General features: G+C 37.7%; 1 protein-coding gene across 3 annotated transcripts in view; it reads left to right on the top strand.

The window, feature by feature from the left end:
- SUGCT (succinyl-CoA:glutarate-CoA transferase) overlaps positions 1–13,757 on the top strand; it is a 719,374-nt gene that overhangs the window by 312,589 nt on the left and 393,028 nt on the right. For all 3 annotated transcript variants that reach the window (XM_034963995.3, XM_003808696.7, XM_063605682.1), the window contains one exon: positions 4,716–4,813. In XM_034963995.3, the coding sequence (XP_034819886.1) occupies positions 4,716–4,813 (98 nt within the window). The remainder of the gene's footprint in view (positions 1–4,715; positions 4,814–13,757) is intronic.

Here is a 13,757-nt window from a genome sequence, read left to right as displayed (position 1 = left end):
TGTCCTGAGAAATGTGTCAGTTGGTGGTGGTGTGTGAATATCATAGAGTGTACTTACACAAACCTAGATGGTATAGCCTGCTACACACATAGGCTATATGGGATAGCCTATTCCTCCTAGGCTATAAATCTGTACAGCATGTACATGTTACTGCACTCAATACTATAGGCAATTGTAACACAGTGGATACACAAAAATCATCCAGAAAAACACCCAGAGGGAAAAAAAATGTATTATCCATGGGGAAACAGTGATTTAATTAACTGCATATTTTTTTTTGTCAGAAATTAATGCTAGGGAAGAAGTGGCACAACATGTTTAAAAGGCTGAATGGAAAGAAATGCCAACCTAGATTTCAATATCCAGTAGAAATATCCTTAAGAAATGAAGGTTAAATAAAGATGTTCTGTATAAAGGAAAACTAAGGGAATTTGTAGCCAGCTGACTTCCTCTAAAATAATTTTTCCAGGAATTTTTCATTTACAGAAGGTAAATGTTGTCAGAAGGGAACTGGAAACATCAGAAATGAAGGAAAAGTAACATAAATAGTAAATATCTGGGTGAATATAATGGTCTATTCTTTTCCTAGTGAATTCTTTGAAATATTTGATGGGTGAAAGCAAACATTAAGATACTGTCTGATGGGATTTTCAGTGTATGTAGATCTAACATACAGATAAATACAACATAAAATGGGGAGAGTAAAGGGACTATATTGTAGTAAGTTTGCTATATTCCACTTGAAGTGGTAAAATTTTGATTCTAACTACAATGCGAAAAGTATATGCATTATGATCCCCTAAGCAGTCATTAAACATCTATCATTAAACATCTATGCAAAAATATAGCCAAAATCAAAATAGGTAAGTGTGATAGTAATGACTCTAAAGAATACCAGAAAGCAAAACAGGGATAAACAGAAAAAAGAATAAACTGATAGATCTAAGTCATTCAAAAATATCAACAACATTAAATGTGAATGGTCTAAATATATGAATTAACAGAAGTTGTCAGAAAAAAATGACCCAACTCTATGCTGTCCAATTCATATTTGAAATTCACTTCAAATATAATGATACTGTTAAGTTAAAGTAAGAAGATGGAAAAATATACAAATACAAACAAAAGAGGCAAACACTAATGAAAAGAAAACTGGAGTGGGGCTATATTAATTATGGACCAGTTTTTGTCATCTCAGAAAACTTGTTTGCAACAAATTCTTGTGCAAATACTTATTTAACATTTGTGCTGGCAGAGGGAAGATCAGATGATCTGAATTTGTTGAGAAATTGTGAAACCTCACATTTCACAAGAGATGTTGCCTTTTCCTTTATCTAAAAGCTAGATTCCAGTAGTTCTTATGCTACAAGTGATTCTCTGTTTCTGCACCTTCCTGCATATGCAAAGATCTTTTATTTCAGTACTGAGTTATCATATTTTCTATCATACTGGATGCCATTTTAAATGGCAATTAAACTTAACATGTGTTGTGTCAGTAATGCACATAAAGTGATGGCGGTGTATATGAACATTATGACTTACAGGCAATGACAACTCTTCATAATTTTCTCCTGACAAACAGCTCTTTCAAGAGGCCATATAGCTTTTAAGAAGCAACTATATTTATATTTTATTTATTTATTTATTTTTATTTATGAGATGGAGTCTTGCTCTATTGCCCAGGATGGAGTGTAGTGGCATGATCTCGGCTCACTGCAACCTCTGCCTCCTGGGTTCAAGTGATTCTTGTGCCTCAGCCTCCTGAGTAGCTGAGATTACAGGCACCCACTGTCATGCCTGACTAATTTTTGTATTTTTAGTAGAGATGGGGTTTCACCATGTTGGCCAGGTTGGTCTCCAACTCTTGACCTCAGGTGATCCACCCGCCTTGGCCTCCCAAAAGTGCTGGGATTATAGGCATGAGCCACTGCCCCTGGCTGCAACTAAAAAGTGATTTTAGACATAATTGAATAAGGTATATGCATAGAATAATGTCTGCAATATCATACACCTGAAATTGTTCACATTGTTTGTCTGTGAGCTTGTCAGTTGAAGAATGTGTTGTCAGCATTTGGGCTATACCAGTGAACAAAACATTTAAAATACTTTGACTTTGTGAAGCTTATATTTTAGCAGGGCAGACAGATATAGAGTAATAAACATAATAAATATGTTAGGTGATAAATATTATGGGAAAAAGTGGTCAAGGGAAGAGGGAATCAGGGGAGTCAGTGTTGAGTGGGGTGGGGTGGCCTGTGATGGGGGTAGGGTAATCAGGGTAGTTGCATTAAGAAGTTGAATTTGAGCCTACTCAACCAAGGAAAGGAGGAGCTAGCCAACTAGATGTCTGGTGGAAGATGTTCCAAGCAAAGGAATAGCTATTTTAAAACTACTGAGGCTGAAGTGGAACAGACATGTTTCTGGTCCAGCAAGAAGATGAAATGGCTGCAGCAATGAGCAAGGGAGGAGAGCATGGTAACAGGTGATGTTAGAGAGGTAATAGCGCCATATTGTGTAGAACCTTCCAAACTATCTTAAGGATTTTGGTTTTTGCTTTAAGGGGAACATTAGATGATAGGCATGTTAAAACACTTGCAGTTTTTATTATCATGGGTCTTCATTATTTTTTCTCTTCTCCTTTCGTTTGCTACTCAGTTTATGGTGTTTTGTTATTTTCTTTTTTTTTTGTTTTTGCCAATGTCTCTTCATTTTTTTGCAGAGCCCTCCCTCCTTTCTTTTTTGTACCAATATATGCTTTTTAAATTTTTCTGGCCAGACTCTGTGGCTCATGCCTGTAATCCAGGCACTTTGGGAGGCCGAAGTGGGCGGATCATTTGAGGTCAGGAGTTCGAGACAAGCCTGACCAACATGGTAAAACCTCATCTCTACTAAAAATACAGAAAAATTAGCCAGGCATGATGGCGCGCATGCCTGTAATTGCAGCTACTCAGGAGGCTGAGGCAGGAGAATCCCTTGAACCCGGGAGGTGGAGGTTGCAGTGAGCTGAGATCGTGCCCCTGCACTCCAGCCTTCGCAACAGTGTGAGACTGTCTCAAAAAAAAAAAAAAATCTTTTGGGGGAAACAGTACCTAGTTGGAATATTTCACATTTATTTAGTGCTTAATATGTCAAGCATTTTCATGTACATTGTTTTATTTTATCCCAGGCAGCACTCTTTTTTAATTTAAGCTCCAAAATAATAGTTATGATCACAGTCATTGAAGTTGTGTCTCGAAACATTTTGAATGTTAGCTGGCATAGCTGAAGATGGAAGGATCATTACTTTGGCCAACAATTTCACACCATCTTTGAAACAAAAAAGAGTTCCAGTAAGTCAAATACAGAGGACACATGGGCATTCCAGTTACCCTTAAGTGTGGTCACTGTGTAATTTTTTGTTGCTGATGGTGCTTTTTGGGTGAGGCCAGGTTTATAAATTTAACCTGTGACTTAGTGAAGACACTTGGTTTTTTCTTGGAATGACTTATTCACTCTTATGGAGGGAGGGTGTCTAACTGCTAGACAAGGCTTGAGGCCAATTCTTGGATCAGGTGTTGTGACAGGGAGGTTTCTAGAAAGGGTGCTGTATGTGGTGTTGGTTTTTAAAATCCGGGAGAATAATGCAGTCTTTATTATTCCTAAAGGAAATAAGTGAAACATGTGAAAGAAAAATTACACCACTGAGATGGTCTCTTTACTCAAGGGAATCTTCTTCACTTCTCTGTCCTTTGTAAGATGATTAATAGATAGATTTTATTTAAACTGTGGAAAATAAATGAAACCATTAAATATTTATATTGAAAGTAAATATATTAGTAAAGGCAATGAAGCTTTCTGTAGGCTGCATGGCCTGCCCCCAGGCTGTAAATACTCCTTGTGACTTTCCAATACAACTGCCAAGCACTGCCTCTACACAGTCTTTGTAAAACTTTTCCATTCCAAATCCACTTGGTACTTTCATTATGGTCTTGTTAACGTTGAATGTTGTCCAAAGGGACTTGCAAGATAGATTTTCCCCTTATTGAGGAGGAGCAAAAGAGGAAATCTATAAAAGCATTTCTAGTTGGTATTACTTCAGGGAGATATATTAATAAAAAATAGTGATACTTCTATAGGAAGAAGATCTTTTAATTTGCTATTGTTTAAATGGTGAGAATTTGGGTAAATGTATTTGCTTTTACTTTATTTTAGCAGCTTTTAGAACATTCTGCATAGGACAACCTGGGAAGATCACAGTATTTTATTTACATATGGTATAAATAAGTGAATATATCTACAAGGTACATGTTGACTGTATACAAGATACATGTAGATATGCACTTAGGATATTGGTTTTTAAAATTTGGTCCGTTTTACCCAGTTTAGCATCTCTCTCCCTATTTCCTCTAAACAAGATTTTTTTCTGTGGGGATCTGCTAACATGTTTCCTATATTCTCATATTTGGTATAAGACTTATGGGCATCTTTTGCTGGTCTCCTATATGTAAGAATATTTGCTTAAATGTAGTAAAAGCCTCTTATGAATGACAAACCCTTTCACCAGCATGTTCCATCCTAATCGTGTGCTTGTTCCCTCCATATGTCCTTGTTGAGGGGCGTAAAGACCAGCAAGGAATGTTCTTGAGAAGGGAGAGATAGGACCTGAACACTAGCACCCACAGGCAGGTACAAGAACAACCTATTTCTTATACTGGAAAATTATTTTTTTCTTTTAGATCTTGGATTTGCCTGAGTTGATTGATAATTCCAAGTATAAAACTAACCACCTTCGGGTACACAATAGAAAAGAGCTTATTAAAATATTATCTGAACGGTAAGTTTGGATGTTGTATTCATCCATTTAAGAATTAATATGTGATAAGCATTTATCTGGTGTTTTATATGTTTTTTTTCTTGGCTTATTTGAGATCAATTTGTAATTCTCTTCCATTTTACAAAACTGGCTGGTGGAGAGATTTTAAAGCTGTGGGGTTTTTTTGTTTGTTTGTTTAGAAGCACTTGAACACATTTTATGTTTTTTTAAGTACTGAGTCATAACAATGATATAAATAAGAAAGTCACCATGACTTGAATTTGGTTGTTTCTCTGTGTCCTGTACCTGTTTGGGTTTAGTTTATCATAAATACAACAACAACAACCATAATTATTTCATACTTTCACTTTGTTAAATGCTTTAGATACATTGTCTCGTTTAATCCTCATAATCATCCTGTGAGGTAAGTTCTGTTATTTCCATTTTACATGTAAGGAAAGCAAGGTAAAGAGAGGTGAAATCAAGAGTTGGTTTGCATTTCTGAGCCACTCCTGTGAATCTTGATGTTATTTCTGGATCATTGCAGATGCCACATTGAGTTATGGGTCATAAAATATTAATGTTAATTAAGTAGAATATTTTATTTCCATTTTTTTCCATTAATGTCAGGTTATTTTTTTGTAATACCTGTACCAATTTTTCAAGTTTGTCTGAAGAAAATAATTATTCTTACTGTTTCATGTCAGTTTCACTTTTTGTTTGCCTTTACATGTCTTCTGAATCTGTACAAATGGGCTTTGTGGCTTTTGTGGATCTAAATGCCCACATGAACTTTTCTTTTATATTGAAAATTTGCTCTCATCATGCCAATAAATTAGGTAATTTTGTTTAAATACCATATTTAGCCTTTTGAAAAGGCTCATGTGTTTCTATGTAGTATACATCAAAGTTATAAGAACTAAAATTCTGCTGTTTTAATTTTTGTTGTCTTTGTATTTGGGGATGTCTGCAGGAATATCTGAATCAACATTCATCTATCTGTTTTTCCTGGATTTGAAATACTTTTGTAACTTTAAACACTTTTGTAATTTTAAACACTGCCTGTATCTTTTCCATGTGCCAAATGCTATTCATATCAATAGGGACTGTGTGTTGTGGGACTGATAGACACAGAATGGGGGATGGAGAACTGGGTGCCCTTTTCTGGTCCCTAGTTAAATATAACTCTGATTCTACCGCGAAGCCCCAGAGCCCTCAATGATTAACTTTTCTCCACATGAGAACTGCCCATTTATTTCTTCTTTTTGCCTCTATGCCTCTCAAGCATTTGTAATTCATATAATTAATTGATAAAGCTTTTTCCTTTCACACGATGGTTACCAAGTTTCAATAATAGCCACTTGTGAGAACCTTATCAGAAGCTCTTTGATAAACTGAATAAATCATGACCATACTGCGAGAAGAACAGATCCCAAGAAAAATATGATACCTAGATTGGTTTCCTGTGTTTTAAAACTTTTATTCCTTGCTAAATTCTGTTATAGAGTTCAACTGTGGGATGACTTTTAGTAGCATCTGTAACATACTCATTGCCATTTTCCCTCTTTGGGGTGAATTATATAATCTGCAACCTTCTTCTTTCTGTTCTTTTATACACAGAAGTAGAAGTTTCAGCATTTTGGTATCTATAAGTTTGTTATATTTTTATTCAGACTTAACAATAAGTAAGGAATCGACCTGCAAGGAAGAGACGGGGCAGGCGGGGGTAGTCCTAGGAGAGGAAATTTCATAAGGAGGTCACATCATGATTAGTACTGCTGTTAAAACACAGACCACAGATAGAGCCCTTGGCTGCTTGCAGGCTAGCTTTTCTGCTCTCTTCTGCTAGTGCGCTGACATTTTTTGGTACCTTCTTATGAGTTGCAGTTCTCCAAGTCTCTTCTAGCACGTCTCTCTTCATCCACGGTAGTTCAAATAGTGATGACCTGGGAAGATTAGAATTAGAATATTGATTCATTCCAGTTTATAAGCTTATCATTTATTTTTCTGAACAAATATCACTGGAATCATTAGTACTGCTTAGTGCTTGGCTTTGAGAAGTCTCTTAAAATTTCTCATTTTCATTATATGATTGTGTGTTTTTCCAGTATTCAAAAATATTAGTGGTGCTTCATAAGTTACATGATTAGACGTAGCCTCCAGCCTGGCATGCGGTGTCTTCCATAATCTGACATCACCTTTCCTGTCCACTCTTCTTCTTACATGTTTCCAAAGGACGGCCCTGCTATAGTCACCCTCCCAATTGGTTTAGTTTCCTCTCTGAAATGCTTCTCAGAATTACCACTATTCTGAAACTTAGTCATGCTTCAAGGCCAGTTCTAGAAGCCTCTGTTCCCAGTCAGATGTTGGCAACTTTAGGAAAGAACATTGTCCTTTTCATGCCTTGTCCGTTGCCATTGCCAAACAGAAGTACAATCAACGTTAGTTGTCATTATGAATGATACTGCTCTAGGGCCTTCTCAACATTCTCGTCTTGCTCAGCACATGCATTACACAGCCACCTCAGAACTTGCAGGCATTTTATTTCCTAACAAAAGTGTTACATTAGCTCACAGCCACAAAAAAGGAGCCAGGGAGAAAGGAAGGAGTGGAACCAGCCTTTGGTGGCTGCCAAGTACATGCCAGATAAGTGTTATTATTCCCACTTGATATGAAAATTCTGACACTTAGGGAGGTGGTCTCCAGGTCAGGCACATAGTGAATAGTTAGAAATGGGATTCAAAAGGATACACCTTTTTCATCTCTCATATTGCCTCCCTGAAGTGGCACGTGAAATATGACTGTGTCCTTGTTTGTTTATGCACTCAAGAAATATTTATTGAGCACTAACTGTGTAGTAGGCACTGTTGCAAGTTGGGGATAGAGAAGTGAATGAAACAGACAAAGTGTATCCATGAAAAATAATACAGGCCAGGACAAGGAAGAATGCCAGAAGTTAAGTGTGAAGCTGGTTTTTTCATTTAGTCTGGTCACAGAGGGCTTCTCTGTGAAAGTGACATTTGAGCAGAAGCTTGCAAGAAATGAGAGAAAATGTCTGAGGGAGGCTGGCAGGCATCTGGGAGATGAATTCCAGGCAGAGTTTATGGAGTAAGTCAGAGGACAGTGTGCTTGGATCTGAGGGAGCAAGAGAAGAGGGGTGTCAGGTTGGTTCAGAGAGAGTGGGAGCCCATGGCAGGCAGATCATGTCGTGAAATCATGAAAGCCTTTATGACAAAGTAGTTTCTTAAACTTGTGAAATAAAGGATATTTTTTTTTCTGGCCATAAAATGGATTTGCTTATTGCAACTTTTTTCTAACTTGAAGAGAGAGCGTCAAGGGAGGGAGTGCTCTACCTAGTAGAGAAGAGGTCAAAGCATTTCAGCAACGTGGAGTCAGGAAGACCCCGTTTCTCACCTAGGGAGACCAGAGGGCCAGGTTGAAGTGGTCTATGCTTCTCCTCCATTTATTCAGTCTCTCACATATTCAACAAGCATTTGTCGAACACCTACTATGTGCCATGAACTGTTCTGAGCACTAGGGATATAGCAGTAAAATACAGTCAAGAATTCCTGCCCTCCTGAATTTTCATTTGGTAACCATTGCAGACTTTCTAGAAGACATACTTCTTTTTGGTAGTGGTTGTTTTTGAACTATTACTTAACACATTTGTTTCGGTGAGCCTAAGAAGTTAGTTTTCCATATTTTTCATAATAACCACTTAAAAATTTTTTTTCTCTTGCAAAAGTATTACAGTTAAAGGCTGTGCCTGTTACTCATTTATTGTACTTTTCCAACATGTTGATATACATGCTCCAGTTTTAAAAATGTGGTTTGCCAGCCATTTCCATAGTAAAAGCATATTTTTAGTAACAGTAGCCACTCACAAATAATCGACTTTACCATGTGAGTCTATCGTGTTTTTGCCTGTTGTCTTCTGTTAAACCTTACATCGCAAGCACTTTCCTTTAATACTTATAGACACTTTCCTTGCCTGATATTTTTATTTTAGAAAATCTTTAAAACATGAAAATGTGGAGGGATTCATGAGAGTAAATTTGCACAGCAGATAACTTTAAAAACAAACTCTAGGAATGATGAACTCACTGTGTTTATTTTAAAAGGGTTTCTCATCCTTTACACCCAATTCGAAGACAGTGAAAACAGAAGCATTTATGGATTTTTACAAAGTTGGCTCTTGTAAATATACATGTGAATTTCCTATTGTGTTTCAAAATCTTCCTTCCAAAGTATTTTCCTTGAGCAATTTTTGAGTACTCCCCTCCCTGTCCCTTGTAAGCCTTCATTTATATTTTTTAGAATCAGGTGATTCTCCTATGAAAAGTCCAGGCTTTTTTGGAAGTACCTACCAGAGTTGTCAGTCACTTACCTCAGTTCTCTGTTATTCTTGCTAAGTACAGTTTGAAGCTACTCTCTGAGGGCGATCAGCCTCACTCAGGACGGCAGCTGCCTGTTTTGGTCATCAGCTGCGTTTTCCACAGCCAGCACACACGATTCCCCTCAAATGCTCTCAGGTGTTACTATTCCCCAACCAGGGCTGTGAGCAAGTCTTTTTTATTAATCTAAAGGTAGAAGACTTTCCCCTGGAGTTTGCCATTTTATCCACGGTGTTGCAGAAAGTATGTTTACCCAGCTGCTAACATTGAAAACTAGGTAAAACTCAATCATGTTAAAAATCCCTAGCTAAAACAGAAGAGGAGATATAATGGAGACTAATCCAGCGCCAGATAAAACAATCCCCTTCTTTGCAATGCTAAGGAGCAACAAACTCTTAAACCTGTGCTACTCACACACCAGATCAGCATTTTTGCAATAGTTAGGACCCCAAGAGAGATATTGCAAGTTGTGAATTGAAACTAGGAAGAGAGGGATAAAGATGATGTATTAGTGTTTGGGGAGAAATAATAGGAAAACATGAAATGAGGATGAAGGAGAAGAGAATTGATGGAGAAAATAGACATAAAATTTATTTTATTCCCTCTCTCTTCCTCTCTTCACCAACATTTATTGGCCATTGACTGTGTACCATTGTCCTGCAGATACAGAGCTGAAAGATGAAGCCTGGGCTTTTAAGGAGTTCATGGTCTAATTAGGAAAATAAACACAGAAAGCATTGATTTAAGTAGAGTGTGGGAATTACCTGGGTAATCATATGCACAGTGGATTGGGGAGCCCAGAGAAGGAGCAACTCCTTTAATCTGGGAAATCAGGGAAGGCTTCCTGGAGATGGTGCCATCTAAGATAAATCTTGAGGGGCAAACAGAATTAGGCAGGTAAAGAAAAAAGTTCAAAGAAGGAAATATTGATGTGAATGTACTTTTGTAGCATGAAAATAAAATCATGATAGCAGAAAAAAAGTACAGATGGTCCCCAACTTACAATTTTTTAAATTTACCATGTGGTAAAGTGGTACACATTCATTAGAAACTGTACTGTGAGCCTGGACAACATAGCAAGACCCTATGTTGCTACAAAAATTAAAATTAAAAATTTAACTGGCCCTGCTGGCATGTGCCTATAGTCCCAGCTACTTTGGGAAAGAAACCATCCTGTGAATTTGGATCTTTTTCCAGGGTAGCCATATACGCAGCAAAATACTCTGTTGCGATGTTGTGCGGCAGTAGTGAGCTGCAGCTCTCAATCAGTTTGGTAGGTTAGGTGTATTAAATGCATTGTTGACTTATGATATTTACAATTTAATGATAGTTTTATTGGGACATAATACCTTCATAAGTTAAGGATTATCTGTAGTTTGGAGAGATGCAGATGACAATTTTCAAGCTGCTTTTGGAAAAATGTTACATATGTAAAGCAAGTATATGTCAATGTAGTCCTAGTGAAGGCATTTGTAAAAAGTTGTTTACATTATGTCATCATAAATAAAACTAACAGCATTAGATAAGTTCGCCTTTTAAAATACTGTGGCAATTCCTTTAGTAAAATAAATAGTTTTGGTTTTGAATGATTTGGTTATTTCTTAAATTAAGTTTTTGATTTTTAATTGTCTATTTACTTATTTTCAGAGTTTACTGCATTGTGGAGTTAAATGTCCTATATCAGGGCCTTTTAACAGAGGTGCCAAACAAGTATTTGTTGAAATGAATCAAGCATTTAGGCTGGGTGCGGTGGCTGGCTGGGTACAGTGGTTCACGCCTGTAATCCTAGCGCTCTGGGAGGCTGAGGCAGGCAGATCACCTGAGGTCAGGAGTTCGAGACCAGCCTGGCCAACATGGTGAAACCCTGTCTCTTCTAAAAATACAAAAATTAGCTGGGTGTGGTGGCACACGCCTGTAATCCCAGCTACTCGAGAAGCCGAGGAAGGAGAATTGCTTGAACCCGGGAGGCGGAGGTTGCAGTGAGCCGAGATCATGCCACCACACTCCAGCCTAGGTGACAGAGCAAGACTCTATCTCAAAAAGAAAAAAAAAGTTTATTAGTTACATTCCTCTAAGTTGATCATTTTTAAAATTTGATATCAAATTATTTTGAATAGATTTATACAAAATACTGGAGAATTGGACCTGGAACATTTCTTGGCTCTTGATGGAGCAATTGTAACTTCAAAGGTCCCTATACTGAATGTCAATGTAAAAAACTGACATCTTGGCACTATTAAGCCAATATGACCATTTCACTGCCCTGGCTAGCTAGGTCTTTCTGGGGCTCTCTTCACCTTTCAAAAAAAATAAATAAATATATATTTTTTGAGACAAGGTCTCACTCCGTCACCCAGGCTAGCGTGCAGTAGTGTGATCATAGTTCACTTTAGCCTTGAATTCCTAGGCTCACGTAATCCTCCTGCTTCAGTCTCCCAAGTAGCTAAGACTACAGATGCAAGCCACCATGCCTGCTTAATTTAAAATATAATTTTTTTAAAAAAGATAGTTGGTGGGTGGGGGAGTGGGGTTTCCCTATGTTGCTTTGGCTGTTCTTGAACTCCTGGCCTCAGATAATCCTCCTGCTCCAACCTCCCGAAGTGCTGGGATTATAGCTCTGAGTCACTATGCCTGGCTTCTATAGCTTGAAGGATAAAGTTCAAACCATTTTACCTGAACACATGCACCTCCCACCTTGGCAGCCTTGCCTGGGTCACACAGAGCCCAGTGCTACTGCTTTTAATGTGGCCTAATCTTTCAGTCCTCCATGTTTCCCCATATGCTCATTACTTGACACTCAAATGATGGAGCTTTTTAATCTCACTACCTGCTATCAGTCCTTTAAAATAAGCACAAGTTTTAGGAGCTTTTCTGGCCTCGCTAGTCTGTTCCAAGGGGCCCCTCCTGTGCCGCTGCATCACAGCATCTACCCCACTCAACTGTCATCAGTCATTTACTTCTCTTCCTCCTTGACAAGACAGTGAATTTCTTATGGCAGAGAATATATCCTTTGGATTTTTATTTCTAGCGCCTATTTGGCACTCAGTAAATGTTCTCTCAGTCAGTGAACATGTGAAGCAATGATGGGCAAGGTATCCAAGTATGGCAGAACTGACCAAAGGGAAAAAGCAAGGATCCACGATGTCAGGTTCTACAAAACAGAAAAGAGCAGTGGTAGCTGGAAGTGAGGACTTTGAATGAACTAGAGAACCTGTATTGTGGTCATACAATATAAGAAGATCTGAATTTGAGATCCTAGTCTTTCAGTGATCAGCCTTGAGCTTCAGGTTCTCATATATCATACGTGTAAAAATACCTACATCACAAAGAGGATTAAAAACCAGAACAGACGGGCCGGGCACGGTGGCTTACGCCTGTAATCCCAGCACTTTGGGAGACTGAGGCAGGTGGATCACGAGGTCAGGAGATCGAGACCATGCTGGCTAACATGGTGAAACCCCACCTCTACTAAAATACAAAAAACTAGCTGGGCATGGTGGTGCACGCCTGTAGTCCCAGCAACTTGGGAGACTGAGGCAGGGGAATCGCTTGAACCTGGGAGGCGGAGGTTGCAGTGAGCCAAGATCGTGCCACTGCACTCCAGCCTAGCGACAGAGCAAGACTCTAAGAAAAAAAAAAAAAAAAAAAAAAAAAAGCATGAAAACAGCCAGCACAGTTTGAGCGTGCAGCAGTACTCAGCCTATTTGAGGAAAATCTTTTTAAAAAAAGTTTTAATTTTTGGACTACCTAGTGTACGTCTATAAATTTATGGGTAGCATGAGATATTTTGATACAGGCATGCAATGTGTAATAATCACATCATTGTAATGGGGGTATCCATCAGCCCACACATTTATCCTTTGTGTCTCAACAATCTAGTTATACTCTTTTAGTTATTTAAAAATGTACAATGAAATTATATTTTACTGTAGCTACTCTGTTGTGCTAGCAAATACTAGGTCTTATTCACTCTTTCTATTTTTGAGACCTATCTGAGGAAGATCTTAATCCTGGAAAATCATAAACTTTACTTCCCCAATTGTTTGCTTTAGCAATTTCTGTATTAGTTTTAAATTCATGAACCTCATTTCTAAGATTTTTTTTTCTGCCAAACTGTAATTCTTATAAGACTCAACTTTCACAATTTGTGTTTACAAAGTTATTTTTAACTGCCAATCAGACATCCTAACAAGGATGATGTAACTAGTATTATAGTAGTAATTTACTTCTACCAAAAGCAAAGCATGACATTTTCATTAGCCTGCATGGCCTTTTTGTAGGTGGATAAATAATTTGTTCAACTTTTTGAAAAAATAAAAATAGCTCATAGGACTTAGGAATACATTTTACTTTGTACTAATTTCCTAATTAAGACTATTAATAGTACTCATTTTCTTTTTTTTTTTTTTTAACTAAAAGAGTACCTTAATAGCCCCTATTCTATTCCCTTTCAAGAGACACTTGTTCTGCGTTGTGGGTAATGAACTTGGAATTTGTGAACACTCCACTTGAGTTATTTCTTGCACTTGTGTCTGTACTTTCATAAAGAATGAAACACTTTTTGCATGTTC

The sequence above is a fragment of the Pan paniscus genome, chromosome 6 (genome assembly GCF_029289425.2).
Source record: "Pan paniscus chromosome 6, NHGRI_mPanPan1-v2.0_pri, whole genome shotgun sequence".
NCBI classification, from domain to species: domain Eukaryota; kingdom Metazoa; phylum Chordata; class Mammalia; order Primates; family Hominidae; genus Pan; species Pan paniscus.
The sequence above is the reverse complement of the archived record's forward strand: the minus strand, read 5'-3'. Positions and strand labels throughout refer to the sequence as shown.